We start from the raw sequence: 15,935 nt of genomic DNA on the forward strand, positions 1-15,935 counted from the left end.
TAATAAGCGGCTGATTTAGCCAATGCTCCCAATGATCCTTACCTAAAGCTATGCAGTGTCGGTGGATATGTAGTGAAGACTTTGCCGAAACCGTTTTGTACTTGCATGGCGGCGGCTGCGGCAGCAGCCTGTGCAGCTTGAGCCTGCGCCTGCACCATCAGCTGATTGGTGGCGAGCGGATTCACCAGTCCCGGGTTGCCACCGGCCTGGGCCGCCCCAACCAGCCGTGCGGCGGCGGCGGCCGAATTCGGCGCGGCAGCTGCCATCGGTACGCCCAAGTTGCCCAGTATGATGCGCTTCTGGAGTAGCTGCTGTGCGGTCGGTGCAACCGCTTCCTTCGGCTGTGCCTTCTTGCACTCTACCTTCTTGTTCTTGATGGTGTGGAAATGAATTTCGCACACACGATCGACCACATCCTCGTTCTCGAACGTGACGAAACCGAACCCACGGTGACGTTTCGTCTGCTGGTCCATCAGCATCACCGTTTCCTCCACCTTGCCGAACTGGCTGAAGTATGCCTTCACCTCCTCGGCGGACGTGTCCTGGCTTACGCCGCCGACGAAAATCTTCTTCGTTTTGTTCGATTGCGTCTTGGGGCGGTTCTTGGGTGTGGCGTGCTTCGGATCAATCTTCTTACCGTCGAGCGTGTGGATCGGTACCTGCAGCACCTTGTCAACACTGTTCGGTTCCTGGAATGTGATGAAACCGAATCCACGGCTTCGCTGCAAATGGAAATAAGGTAGAACACCGCGCATGGTCAGTATAACATCGCATTGGATCAAGAGCATTCTTCACCGTCGCCTACCTGCGTGACTGGATCCTTCATGATGAGCACATCCGTAACCGTGCCGAACATACCGAAGTACTCGCTCAGCTTCTCGGACGACGTTTGCCAGCTCAACCCACCGACAAACAGTTTCCCCGGTGCCGGATCGCTACCATTGTTCGGTGTCGAGCGACCGGATGAGCTGCCATTGCTGGCGTTACCTCCCTTGGGGCAACCGTTGGCGCTGGCTCCATTCACCTGCTGCTGCTGTTGCACTTGCACCTGCTGCTGTTGCTGCTGAGCCTGTTGCTGTGCCTGCTGCTGGGCTTGCTGTTGCGCTTGTTGCTGCTGCTGCTGTTGCTGAACCTGTGCCTGTACCTGTTGCTGCTGGATCTGTTGTTGGATCTGTTGCTGCTGGGCTGCGTTCGGCTGTGGTTGCTGCTGCGGTGATAGTACCTGCGGCTGCTGCTGTGATGTTTGCGACTGTTCTCTGTAAACACAGTTGGAAGAAAGGAACACCATTTTCGTAAAATACACGTTCGACGATAGGTGCATTGTGTGGTACTCAAATCTTCTGTGGACTGACTTCGATTGCTTTAAAATGCTACCGATTTTGTTGGCAACGGCTACTATGATCAGTTTCAAGTGAAGCATCTGATGTATTGGCTGCTATGGCAACTATCAGACCAATTGTCAAAGGGTACATCCTCGGTACAATGTGAACTAGATGAGAAAATAAAACATCTTCACTTACCGCTTGATTTGTTGCTGTTGGCTAGCTGCTACGGCGGCTGCCTGAGTAGTGAGCAGAGTAGGTTTCAGGGGCACCAGCGTAGTGTGAAGCTCGTGTGTGTCCAGAAGTCCATTCGGGTCTAGCGTTCCGGCACTGCAATGAAAACAGAAAACATGCGAGAAAAATTAACTCCAGTGAACATTTGTTAAATTTATTACTAAAGTCAACATGTCTGTCGCCCATTCTAATTTTCACACCCACGATTTTATAATTTATTCTAAGTTTTCCTACCATGTCTAATTGTCTTGTTTTTTGTTTCGATTATAGGTTATACCGTTGGTGCTCATCATGACAACGGCTGTTGTAGGATGCACCGGCTTCATACTTTACTCGAGTGGCACCCGTACGGATGTGAGGTAAATATGTTTTTCATTAAGAAGGCTAATCGGCTCTACAGCTTAGCATCATTTTTTTGTGTTTCTTTGAACCAATAGCTTGAACAAAAAAGTATTCCCGTTCGATACCATGGACGCGATGCATCCGCAAAAGAAGAAGGTAAGTGAAGACAATCTGTATTTATAAGCGCTCCGGTTTATACTGTTGTTCTGGGAATTATTTGAATATTTTAATTTATCTGTGGCATCATTGTCACGTGACGTCAGTCATGGGGATTGTGTTGCATTTTATTACCTTTCATTTCCATTTGGAAGTTTATCATCAATCAAAGGCTAAAAGCGTTTAATGTTCACTATGGCTTTAGTAAGAGAATGAAAAACAAACAAATTCTTAGAAACTCCCCAATTTATGTAAATGGACGACTTCAGTTCATCTAAAGTGTAACAAATCCAGCTTTCCTTTTGACCTCGCTTCTGACAAGGGGTTTAATAGGTTGCGTGTTAAGTAACAACTGGGGCAGGGCAACACACACTTAATAATCTGCATCATTGACCAACACACTAGGCCAAGCCCTAGATTGTGTGTGTGTCTGGTTACTCCTTCTTGATTGAGGTATTCACCCAGTGAAGGGAAAATCCTAAGGTCTTCCACTGCACACTCGCTCAATGCCATTCTTGTCCGACCCGCATGAATTAAGCCGTCAAGCCCTCGTCTTAGTTGGCAGTAGTCACATGACAGGTGGGAATGAATCTCGCTCGCTCCTGGCAGACATACCGTGGCCAGGTTCGAAACCATAAACCCCCTTTTTCCCTAGTCCGGTCCCGAACATTGACTCGACGGAAAACAACAGGTTACAATCGGAAGAATCGGGGTTACTAACGCACACAACAAACCCTGCACTCGCGTGAAGCAAGTCGTTTTGCTCTCTTTTTCTCCTTCTGCTGGGTTAAATCTATTGCAAGGCTGGGAAACATAATTCTTTCGGTTGAAACATGTTCACCTCGAAACACGCTCGGTACAGCATGCTTTCTCTGCAAGCGAAACCTGAATCAGGACATGAAGGGAGAGAGGTAAATTCTTTACGAAGAGCTTCCGAAATAGGGCGTTGAACTCGAACCCTCGCGATTATTTAAGAGAGTGTGGTACATGGGCACATTCGTTCGTGTGTGCTGTGCCTGTGTGCTCGCAAATAGCAGTTATTGTTCATGCCCACCCGTTTGTAAGTGTATGCGTGAGGCGAGTCCTCCTTGCGTGAGACCGGACGGGCGCGAGAGCGGAAGTCCGGAACGACCTAGAATCCGCAACACCCATACTCTACGTAAAACCTGATATCCGGATAACCGGAACGAAAGCAGGTCGGTTTTCGTCCGTTTGGTGACCGATATGTATGCGTTTCGGGGGCGCAGAATTACTCCCAGCAAATGGCAGGTTTGTCTACAATTTTTTCCTATTGTCGGATTCCATGGATCAACGTTTCGAATTTGGATTAATGATTATTCGGCTACACTGCTAACAATAGCCCAATGTACCAGCAAACGCATAAACTCTCCACGATGAAACGCTATTGATTTTCATCCTTTCTCATCTAAGCCCCCTATTTCGGGCAGGGAAAAAAACTCTCCCTTTCTTGTCCCTGCATAAAGACCCATCATATCCGGAGCTCTTGCTTGGGAGAGATTTTGCCAGTTGCGATTATAAAATTCACTGCACCCGCTGTATGTGCGATGATCCTTACTAGGACGTATCGGGACAAGCGAGTAGGAATGGGACGGAACTGGGAAGAACCGGGATTCAAGCATTGGAAAATAGGGTGACTAGCGTCCTCGGGCTAGTACCTTTTTTGACGTCATCGATTGGAACATGCACCAACACACATTCCGTGGAAAGTGTGAGCGGATACCTTCAAAAATGAGAGCCAGTTAGTTTATTCATTTGTGGGTTTTTTTTCAATCCCTGTAGGAACCTGCCAACTTGACACCGGGATCTGCGCATGTCCGGGGAGAGAACTTTTGCTGTACGGTTCTAGCACTAGTGTGCGTGACTTCTGTGTATGTATGTGTATGGATGATTGTAAGCACACGTACACACAATCACCCCCCGTTCTGAACAGACATTCTCAGGCAGTTGCCGATATGCCGGGACATGGCACTTGTCACTGAGTGCTTTTTATGCTTTGTAGGAATTTTCCACTTCTACAGTTGTGTGTGTCTACGTGAAAGTAAGGACGTAACAAAACGACTAACCCGATGCTACCACAGTACAGATCGTTTCAAATGCTTTTAAGCAGAGAACTTAGTGTAAGTGAATTGCAGAAAGCATCCCGAAGGATATTATCCTGGAGACGAAAGTGTACAAGTTTTTCCCTTTTTTTACTGGACGAGTCCACCCTCTCTTGGGTGCGCGTGTTAACACTCACACAACAACATGACCCACATACAACATCACACACACGCGCGCGCGCGCGTGTATAGAACTTTGCCCAATGGGTCCTGGAAAGGAATGGGCGCGTGCGTGTGCGCGCTGTGACTGCTGGTTGCGTGTATGTGTGCACCAAGCCCGTGTGGCTGGTGTTGTCATGACACCACCGGGGAACTCCGGTACCGGATAAAGGGAAGTAGCCATCCCTTTAGTCGTTAGGATTGGCTCGACCAGTGCGGATATATTTGGTGGCGGATCTCTTCTCCTAAAGGAATCTTCTTACATCCTTCTGTAAAAAACGGACACCTCAATCATTTGCTACCTACTGCCAAAGTAGCCAAAGAAGGAGCATTTCCTGAAGAGGCCATTTTTCTTCAACAATTCTCCGTGTGGTCCATAACTTCATTTGTTGGCTGATTTCTTGCAGAATTATGTGAGACATTGAGCAGGAGCCGCGTGTAGTGTCTATCTCGATCATCGCAATATAGTTGTGCATTTAGTTAACACATTTGGAATTTATTTGCAAAACTTGGATAAAAAAAGCGACTCGTTCTGGTGAACATGTGTATCTTATCAAATTCACCCAGTGTATCAATATATCCTTGCTTTTCCTGTCCCTCTTTCTGCCTATTTCTGCGTCTCATTCGCTCGTATCCTAGCAAATCGCCCTCGCAAGGATACAAGAACCGGAGGGGGTTAAGTTGCCGTCGGTAAGGTGCAAGGTAGCGCAAAAGCATCGCAACCGTGTTCCGCACACAATTGAACGGTTGTACCCAGCAAACGTACTACTACTACCGTAACCAGGCGCACACTTGCCAGTGGTGCGCGCGTTTCATACCGTCGCCGGATTCCGGGGAATGTCGCGTGGCAAACACACCCACCGTTATACTATGTTGGTGGCGAGATCCTCGAGACACACTCTCTTTGCACAGTGCACTATGGGAAGTACGCAGTTAAGTGAGCTTTTTCTTCACGCCAGTCCCACTGCTCCAAGTGTGTGTGTGCATGTGTGTGGTTGTGTGAGAAAGGCGAGGGAGGCGTGTGCTCGCGTTTTTTCGTCGGAAAGCATCACAGGACAATTCCATTTGCCAAGAAGTAGTCGAAACACAGTGCCAAAAAGGTGCGACTCACAAGCGTTGTCCGCTAATGCCGTGCTGGACGAAGGAGATCTATACGCGAAACGCCATTTTCCTTCCTTTTTTTTTTGTCGGTAAAACAGGAGTACATAAGTGACGTGGGGCAGCAATAAGTGGTGGGCGAAGGGCTGGGGGTGGGCTAGTGCAAATTTGATATTCGGAATTCGCGTCCGCGGTTCATCTCGAAGCGAAGGTGCTCGCAATGAAACGTTGTGCGGTCGTCATGTGCAGGATCTTCAGTGCTTCAGTTGCGTCGCTCAGGAAGAAGTTTCGGGAGATCTTTGGACGGGTTTTGTAGCAACGTCCTCTAGCCGTCGATGATATTGTCCTGTCACAGCAGTACTTTTTGCCTAGTTTACTGTTGTTTCGGGACATTTCCACCGACGCTAGAGCTTTCATCCATTCATCCAATTCTCATCCACGATACATCCGATTGTGAATTTTCTATTCGGCTTGGGATCGCCCCAGGAACGAGAGTATTTCGTCATCGCCACTCTCGGCCACCAAGATTGACCGAGAGACCGTACACGGATTACGGCGGCGGGTCTCTTCTTACCTCTGCTCAACCAATGTGTGCTCGTGTATATGCGTGAATGTGTGCGCGTGTTTATGCCCATGTGAGGACACTCCAATCACAAGCCACAAGCCTGACAGAAAACATCCACTACAACAGAATCGCTCGTGTTCGGGTTCTGTCCGTCCTTACCGTAGTGTATAGGCGATTGCGGCTTTGGGGCGACTCTCTAATTGGATTAGGCGCTTCTAACATGCCAAAGTAGAGTCCCCGATCGACATGCAGATAAGCCCGGGCCCTTGTGTGCCACTGTGGATTAACGACATCAGGCTCCACCATTCGGGGGGCAAATGACAGAGCGGTTACCCCCCCGAAAAGCACAACGATGTCACCCAGGGCGGTGTGTATGGACACCGAAAAAGAAGAAACCAAATCCAAAAACTGCTCGTAGAGACCAACCCTATTATTCAAGATGGCGGCGAAACAGGCACTCTATCGCAGTGTTTCACTCTCACCCACAGGGAACCACATACACACTCTCATTCGCTGTTCCGTTTGCTCTCCCTCCAACGGGTTTCATTTAGCATAGATGTATCCCATCATCCCATCACGTCGTCAGAGGGAAAAAAGGGTATCTCGTCCTCGTGTGAAGGAGGCACAACTTCACCGGAATTGACGTCCGTTCGAGATTCTACTCAGTTGCTGGAAATATACCCTGCAAGCAGGGCAGAACATGATGCAGTGGAATATGGCGTGCAGCCACCCATGCAACCACCAATGGCACACAATGGACTGCGTGTGGTTGAGCGGCACTCGACAACCCTCGCGATTATCGATCTATTCTTACTATATCCGGAGACCCGGATACGGAACGATACTCGCCACACACCACCACCACCGGGGTGCGTTAGTCGATGTCGTGTGCTTTTGTGCTAATGTCGGTAGAAGTTGGAAACGAATATGTGAGACACTGGTGTGTTCTGGGTTAAAAAAGGATGTGTCAGACGCTTTTTTTGACTCGTTCGTTTCGCTAATGGTCGATACAGCGTTGAGGAATTCTGATGCTGACTTTGAGATTAATAACTTTGACATTTCAATGACATTCTACGGAACGCTTTTACGAAGGACTTTAAACTGTACCTCCCTCACATATACAAGCACACGGTCCCAGAATATCCTTTTCTCGCGTACAATCCACCCAAGCGCTGCAAAATATCATATCTTTTCGAGTGTGCGTAACGTTTGGCACGACAAAACCCCGTCACAGAAGCAGCGGTAGTAAAGTTATTGATTTCTTCCGCGAGCGAGCAAGCTTCGCGGAGTTTTCGCCGTTCCAAACACATCACCCCAAAACGCTCACCAAAAACAGCAGCCAGGGTTTAGGCTCGCTCTAATCTTTCTTCGAGAGGCGTTTTATGCCGAAAAGTTCTTGCGCTTATTCGCAGGCTCATTCGCACAGAAGGAAGCTATTGTTTCCCTTTGCTGAATAATCAGCAGGATGCTGATGAAAAACAATCATCCCGAGTTTCCTCGGATCTAGAATGCCTCTGGCAGCATTTAGCATGCCCCTCGACTGCCTCCGACTTCAACAAACTTCGTACCGACGAGAGATGCAGGCCCGTCGGCCGACGTAAGGGAGAGCGTGGCCCTTTAATTGAATATTAAAGCCTACGGACATGCACACACACACACACGCGCACGCACACAACGAAACATCAAAGGACTTGTCGTTTCCATTAGGGCCATCCCTCCAACACGGTGACCTGGGCCCGCCGATGCGCATACAAACAAAAATACGAGTTCCATCGCGCACGCAACTCCCTGCTCGACCCATCGGCACACCAAGTCCCATGCGAAAAAGATAAAACCGACCTCACTGCCATTGTTGCCCCCGTCGCCATCATCATCATCATCCCCCTGCACTGCAGACGGCCGTGCAAGCGGGATTCATTTAATGCACACCGGGCGCCGGCACTGCTGGGTTGCATTTCGCCAAGTATTATTCCCCAAAAGCGAAACCAGCAGACAAATTTCACCTTCCGGACCACCCATTCATCATCATCGAGGGCCAGGGCGAATAAAGCCCTGGATTCCGGGAATCGTTCTTACCGGTTGGGACCGAGTGTCATCGGAAGCATTTGCGACTGCCGGTACATGAGCGTACCGCCCGGTGCCCACAGGATGTGCGCGATATAATAGATTTTTATTTTTAGCATCGGCCACCACGGACCGGTGGACGGGGTCGCGGGAGGTTGTGTTGGTTAGCGGGGGAGAAAATGGGAATGGTTTTTCGGGAAACGTTTATATAGCGTGGAATAAACGAACGAATAAACTAACGCTGATTACTTCTCATCAGTTATTGGAAGAAGCATGCGCACTAGCGTACTGGGGATGGCTGTATGTTCATTAGCTGTTGTTTCGAAAAGAAATGGAAAGGAACGTTGACCACGGAAAACATACACACACAAATGGCTGGGTACGCGAAACGGTCAACGTCACTAGGAAAAATGCTTTCCTTTTTCACCACCTAGCATGCGCTACAGTGAAAAGGTCGAACGCTTTTCGAACGTTCGGTTTGTGTCCATGATAAAGGATATTCGTCCTTTGAAGTTTACTGCTTCGCAACACTCACCACCAGGGGTCGCTTCAATCATGTCGGAAACTTTCAGTTTGCTTCCAATAGATGCCAATAGAGGGCGCTTTTAAAAGTACACAGCAGAGGATATTGTTTTGGGATATTTTTCCATTCCCGCGCAGACGACTCCGGGTAAGCGTGGGCATTGTTGCAAAGTTGCAGCGAAAATCATGCACGCCTCTCGCTGGGTAGGGCTTCGGGTCTTGCATAACAGCACACGAGCTCCGCTCCACATTTGACAGACCGCGATGATAGAAAGTATCAAAACGTGCTGCAGGTTGTGGGGTTTGCCTTGGAACAACAAATTAAATATCTCGGTTGCGAATTTGCATGCCATCCCGGGGCATCCACATCATGCTCTGTCGGCTCGTTTACGACGGGGCACCAAAATAAAACCCGACACGACGGCGTACACAAGCTTTATGTGTGTGTGTGCGGCTCGGTGGCGATGGCGCGGCACGGAATAGTCAAATCAAACAAACAAATAAATCAAACTATTTAGAGCACGTCGAGCCGCAAAGCCGTTTGATCGATACAATATTCGGCAATGAAGCTACAAACAGCGGTAGGAAACGAAACCGAAACAACCTCAAGAGGGGGGAGGACTACTAGAAACGGCTAAGGATCTTCTTCAATTTGAAGCATGTGTCCTTATAAAAATGCGAAAAGCGTATCCTACTAATCTAGATATGGATTGCCGCTTTTAATTGCCGTACTAAACACCCTCGTACGGCGGGAGTATACTGTTGACCTGTGTAGTTCGGTTCCAAGGTTCACTCATATTCCTTGTGGATCGCACAGAAGACAGTGGGAAAGAATAAAAGGGACCAGCCAAAACTTTTCGTGTGTGACCAGCATCAACATGACATAAATAATCCATTCGATCTCCCCGTTTCCACAAGCGCCCGAAGCCTTTCTTGCCCACCCTGCCATACCATGTGTTCCATCTTTTCATTAGGTTCTGATCCACTTTGCCTCTTCTATGGGTAGCAGCAGCAATAGGACTAAAAGCAAAACAAAAATCCGTACAAGGGAAGGAAAAGCGTGCATTCGTTTTTTTTTTCTTCTGCAAGCGCGAAAAGCTATGTGAAATTTGATGAGAATTTATTGCCCACCTCTTGTCAACTACTAACCCACCCACCCACCGCACTCTGTTCCGTATTGTTTTACCGTCCGGTCACGGGCGCGACTGGTGGAGGTAGAAAATAAAAAGCTTAACATATTTCTTCTTCTGCGGGTTTTCCCACCACACGCCCTTCTTCATGCGTTTCACCTTTATTCGCTTCACCCAACTCGCCTGCTCTCTCCCTCCCACCGAATGGCTGACCACGTGGGGTAGCAGCAGTAAAATTGTTTGGCTAACCTCAAACTCACACAACCTGACACACCAACCGACCCGGATTTATACGGGCAGTATTAGCCGGTGGTGGTGAATAACGCCGGAATAGAAAAAAAAACGCCCACAACAGGAATAAATAATAAAACATTGGCAATTGAGAAAACGCGGCACACAATCGGAACATTCGCAAGCGACGTTTCCTTTTCCCTGCTCCAACTCCCACAAATAGTAGGTGTGTGTGTGTGTGAGTGTGTTTTTTCCTCCTTTTTGCGTACTAACCACCATTTTGCCCAGTGTACGTTTTGAAGCACTAGAATAGAGCACCAAAAACTACTATACCAAGGAAAAGTATGGAACGCGGAGTAGCCATATTTGTTTCGTCCTTTCTACGGTGTGTATTGCTTTTTTCTAGCCCTTCCAAAAAAAAAAAAAGAAGCGGTTAGCGGAAGGACACACCGGTGCTATATCATTTCATTGCACCCACCACACTCACACCCTGGCCAGCCCGAGCCCCTTCTTTTGTTATCGATCACACTGCGAGGGAGGCACAAAAACGCACGCCAAGGATATGGCCAGAATCAGAGGTGGAACGGGCAGAAAAAGCAGAGTCCTGTCAAGCTTTTCCGTATCCATCTCGTGATTGCACACCAAGAAGGGGAAAAAAATACGAAAACTAGCATTTCCACATTAATGACAATGCTTCCACCAAGCTTTTCCGTAAGGATTCAACAACATACCGGCGTGTGAGTAAGAGGGAGCGAGACAGGGACACTCACAGAAGCAACACAAAAACTGTCGAGTGAGTGTTGGTGGTGCAAAGCTCGTTTTTTTGAGCTCATCATTTCAGCTGAAGCAAAATAGATAAGACTCGGGCTGCTCTGACGCCGCCATATCCTGTTTCCGTTTCTGGTTGATATTCCTGGTGAAACAGCATCTCACTCCGCTTATCCTCGAACCGAGCAGAGCAAGTGAAGGTGAAAACGCTTTCCCTTTTCCTTCTCCCTAAGGGGGTGAGAGCTCGGGCCGAAATCGGAAGCACTCTTCGGCAACGACACTCCGCTTCCTCCGCTTTTCCACCCTCGTTGGCAGACTGGTTGTGAGCTGTGCCAGACATTCGTACGGGTGTAGCCAGGATGGAAGGGCAGACACTCGGTGATTTTGCTCCGGGTTGCTGCTGCTCTTTCACTTCCAAAGCCTTAGCCTGCTGACCATCACCACCATGATCACCTTCATCATGATTATGAAGCCGAGGTGAAGAGCATCCTCAAACAGGAAGACGGATTAGCCGAGCGATAAAGGCGACCAAACATCCCGGTGCGCGTGTCCTAGCACGGCTCCCAACCAAGCTGGCGATAAACCAACGCACCGGACGACCCGAAGGCTCCACAATCCCTCGCGTCATCATCATCACCATCATCCTTATCCGGTTGAAGATGATGAACGGCTTCTAATTCGTCAACATCTTAGCAGGGTTTCCTCATGGTCCATCCTGTATCGGTTGCATGATACTTTCCGGTGGTGTCTCTCTCGTTTTGTCCATATTGCCCGGGAAAGTACCGCACACCTAGCCCACGGTAAGAAAAACATTGACCAAAACCGCTTTTAAGCTCTTGGGCTGGATAAAAACCAACGTTCCAAGAATCGCGCACCCAGCGCCGAAGATTTACAAACATTTGTGTGTCAGCATAATTGTATCCTGTCGAAAAGTTGCCATCACCACCCCGATGGCTCTCTGATCGACGAGTCAATGGACAGGAATGGGCCGGGCACGGTGTGGACGATTATTTATGCTTCTTTATTCGCCAGCCAGCGCCATCCATAAAACAAATCATTCCTCACCGCCCGACTGTTTGCTCTGGGAGTTTATACTTCACGCAACAGCAACAAAAAAGCCCGTTCTAATCCGCCTGGTGGGGAAGGATAATCAAAGTATTTATTCATCGCTTGATCGATAAACAGGATTATGCAATTATGTTAGCGATTGATACACAAACAAACTTACACATACACGCACTCACATACAGAGAGAGAGAGAGAGACAGGATCCAGCAAGAGGGGAATAGCAATGCTGAGCTAAGTATGTTTCGATCAACTTCTCGGTACCGTCGCTTTTACCGTTGCCAAACGGGCGGACGCCATTCTCGATAAATTCTCGTCCATTTTAATGGAAAACCATCACAAACAACGGTTTCATTTTATCCATTTCATGGTATTGGGTTTATCGTAAAATAAGTTTTCGCTGCTACTTCCTGTTACACTGACAAGGGTTGACAATCCACTCCACGCCAGGTCCGCGCCCGCGTCTGGCAACTGTCAAGCGTCATCAACTTTTGTGCCGAACACTCTTTTTCCCCCGGACCGGTTCATTAATTAATGATGTTAGCGAATCCTTGCGCCGGGCAGGACACAATCGTATGAAAGTGAGCGAACGAAATTTTCTTTGCTATAAATCGTTCTTAAAGTAGTTTCTCAGTAAATATTAATAGTTTACAAAAAGTTTGTTTCGTGCTCGAATACACAAGAGCCAACGATTTTTGAAATGTGTATTAAAGTTTTTCTCATAATTAAGCCGAGTTTGGTATTTAATTACTTCCTGGCGAATACGTCTTTCGTTCGCTACAGGTACTAAGGATGTAATAACATTTCACCGCCCTTTTCATCACTCTTCCCACACACACACAAACTCTCGGTCTCTATCTCTCGCATTGCAATCTCCACTTTTAATTAACAACGAAAAAAATGCGTACCCCAAAAAAAAGGTACTTTAAGCCCGCCCGGAAGCTTTTTTGCGTACATTTCCCCACGCGTACATGTAGGTGATGTATTTTTAGTGTTAGAAGCTCGCCAGCAAGAATTTAATTGTTACAAAATACAATTAAAACACTCGGCACAAGGATTAAATTAAAACCGGGCTTACAATGTGCAAATTTAAGACCTGTTTCGTGAAGAAGGATTCCAATAAAAGTTTTCTTTTTTTTTTGTCGGGATAACTTTTCTGCAAAAAAGTGTATTCTTTATCTTCGAAAATCTCTCGAAGATAACCTTCTTTTATGAATGAAGGAAAAAACTCGGCTCCCCTCATGATTATCTTTCAGTCACTAATGCTAGATTGGTGTGAAAGACAGAGAGAGAGAGAGAGCGAGCAAAAATGCTAAGCATGTATAAAGGGTGACATTTTTCCACCAGGCGCCTCCATGGGTTAACGATTCGCCTTCCTGAAACACTTTGGCGAGATAAACAAAACCGTAAAGCATTAGTGCCTGCCTACCTTATTGCACGCGGGTGAAGGATGTAAGCATTATTTCACATTACGAGCAAACACCGAACAACATAAGCTTATGTTTATGATCGTTTTTATTCTATGGCAAAGCTGTGACTTTGTTGGCATTGCAGGCTGTGGTGACTGGCTAGTGGTGGTGGTGGTGGTGGTGAATGCAAAAATGATAGAGCCCCTGTGTTTGAGAAACTTTGCTTCACAAAGCCGAGCGAGCGTCATGGAGAGACCGAGTAAAACAGAGAGAGAGAGAGAGGTTATAAGAGGATAATGTCGTTCTGGCCCAAGGTTCATCTCAGCATATCATCTGATTTATGATATTAAAAATTCCACCATCAACGCAACATTTCTCCTCCCACACACACCCACACACACAATGCCGCTACTTAGAATGCGTTGTTCTGAAGTGTGGGAACGTGAGATGGAAAGTGTCTGTAACAACAAATAAACATGGCTCGGTCTCGCACCAGCAGTTGCTTTGGCTAGATTGCTCCCTGTACGATTCGTGCGAAGAGTGAAAGTCAATCTGCTAGCAGCGTATAAGCCCGTAACGCACGAAACGATTTTCTATAATTTCTAACTAAGCTGCTTCCATGAAAAGAAGCGTCGACTCCTTACTAAGCAGTATGGAAAATGAAGTGAAACAGTGTGTGTGTGTCGAAAAGGATAAGCAATGAAATCACCGAGAGCGCGTTGATATGGAAGCGATTATGATTCTACGTGGAATCGTTAATCTTTCTCCACCGTCCACTGGCAGATCAGTCGGTGCAGACGGATTTCACTTACAATGGCGTTGATAAATCTTTGCAAAATCAAGCAACAAAGACGGTAACCCTCCTCCGACGACACTGACTAATGAAGCTTGCCCTTTTTTGTCGTCCCTTCTTGTACGGTGGTCCTTGATGGTTTTGACGCCACACAAAAGAGTTATCTATCTTTGCTGTGCAATTTTGTTGACGGCGAGCAGTGAGCGTGTTTTGCTTGAACAGCTTAAAGTACTGGAAGTAACAAAAATGCGTCAAATCAAGTGCATCTTCAGTGGGCATTGATGGTGTGTGCAAGGGAAGTGGAAGATGCTGCCTCCCCTTTTATTCCTCCCATTTCCATAAGGCATCGTATCACCCGTACACCTACACATCGCCGACATCCGTTAACATCCTTCAAAACTGCTCCCACGGCTACCCGAACGTGCACGTATACTAGGAAGCACGAGCAAAGCCGATTTTCCATCAACTCTGTTCGCACATTTCGCACACCAATTCTTTGACGCTCGTTTTGCTCAGGCCTCGGTGGTACGGAAACTGGCATTCTTTTGCAGGCATGCCGCCCCGCCCGTTTACGCGTTCCTAACGTTTGTTGGCTTGTAATGCTTGGGAAACCTTTCTGTGCCTTATCTGCTCCTCGCTGTTGGTTCACGGTTTTACGTAAAGGAACCTTTATATGGTTTGAAACCTGCTAGTTACGCAAGGCACAATGAATGGTTGGACGCTCCGATAAAGAAAGCCAATGGCACAACACACGCGACTGAAAGACCTATTGCTTCTTGCCTTGGCCGGAGACATTTCTTTGTAAGCCGTTTTTCCCTCACCATACGTGTGTGTGTGTGTGGGTGATGCATCTGCGGGGTGGATGTCGTGGGAGCGAAGGGAATTTTATTGTCACTTTCCAAGCCCGTCCGAAGCCCCATCTCTTCCTCCAACGGCACGTCGGGAACTTTTCCATGCCCACGGCGTTCTTCGTACACGGCCCAACCGAAGAAAAGAACCGTCGGAAGAAAAATATCCTTGAGGGAAAAATTGTCACTCACCGCCGCCACTACCACCAATCCCACCGACTCGGTGCTCCCGCATTTACCCGGACGCTTGGTATTGGTTCGAAAGTTTGACGGGTTTCGGAGTTGTCCTTTTCTTCCCGCGCTTCTTTCGCCAAACCGGAAAGATGTTCGAAGTAGTAGACTCAGCTGTCGCGCGGCACTCGGAGCGTATTCTTGCAGCTCGTTCCTTTCGCTGCCCGAAAACTTTAACTTTTCCCGTGGGCAAATCGCGCAAATGTGCCTTGTAAGTTCGCTACATACAACTGAAAAACGATGTAAAAGTGTCGACTATATGCGCGCACAGACCAACCATAAAAAACAGTATGGAAGCGCACCCCGTATATAGATAGACCATTCCCCAATAGGCGGAGGAGAATTAATTTGCATATTTGTAGAAAGCATAATAAACGGTAAATTGAGGCAACCAAACTTTTGACAGGGAAATCCTTTTTTAAATATGCCCGCTTGTCTTCGTGTCCTAATCTGGACGAACAGAAGAAATCTATTTGTTGCTATCTTAATTGTACACTTTGCGTAAACATTCTGGTCTCTCACTCTCTGCCCACGGGGAGGACTAGGATTGCGTGAGGCTAAGGACTTTAATGTCCCAATCGTTTATTCGTTTTTTGCTGCTGCCTAAAAACAAAAACCAGCACACCTAAAGTACGCAGGGAATAAAAAATAAAACACGATTTGATGAAGTTACCATCGTCTGACGCCTCAAGGGAACGAATAAAAAAAACCCAGCGAACGTTCATTTCACACGGAGTTGCGTCACATGATTTGATGCGATGGGAGTGATAAGACAATAAAATGAAACAACTCAACTTGTAATCGTTCCAGTTAATTCCCCCCAGTGCTGCCAACGATGAGGGATGCGACGCAGGACTGTCTCTCCTCGTCCTTCTCTA

At 47.5% G+C, this 15,935-nt stretch overlaps 2 protein-coding genes across 27 annotated transcripts in view; one reads left to right on the top strand and one right to left on the bottom strand.

Moving 5' to 3' along the window:
• Positions 1–15,935, top strand: part of LOC118505489 — a 49,451-nt gene that overhangs the window by 20,166 nt on the left and 13,350 nt on the right. For all 5 annotated transcript variants that reach the window (XM_036041340.1, XM_036041342.1, XM_036041338.1 and 2 more), the window contains exons 4-5: positions 1,827–1,915; positions 1,994–2,054. In XM_036041340.1, coding sequence (XP_035897233.1) covers positions 1,827–1,915; positions 1,994–2,054 — 150 coding nt within the window. The remainder of the gene's footprint in view (positions 1–1,826; positions 1,916–1,993; positions 2,055–15,935) is intronic.
• LOC118505486 (RNA-binding protein Musashi homolog 2) overlaps positions 1–15,935 on the bottom strand; it is an 83,483-nt gene that overhangs the window by 14,743 nt on the left and 52,805 nt on the right. For all 22 annotated transcript variants that reach the window (XM_036041315.1, XM_036041312.1, XM_036041314.1 and 19 more), the window contains 3 exons: positions 1,521–1,652; positions 806–1,256; positions 43–722 (listed from right to left, as the gene is read on the bottom strand). In XM_036041315.1, coding sequence (XP_035897208.1) covers positions 43–722; positions 806–1,256; positions 1,521–1,652 — 1,263 coding nt within the window. The remainder of the gene's footprint in view (positions 1–42; positions 723–805; positions 1,257–1,520; positions 1,653–15,935) is intronic.

This window comes from Anopheles stephensi, chromosome 2 (genome assembly GCF_013141755.1).
Source record: "Anopheles stephensi strain Indian chromosome 2, UCI_ANSTEP_V1.0, whole genome shotgun sequence".
NCBI lineage: Eukaryota > Metazoa > Arthropoda > Insecta > Diptera > Culicidae > Anopheles > Anopheles stephensi.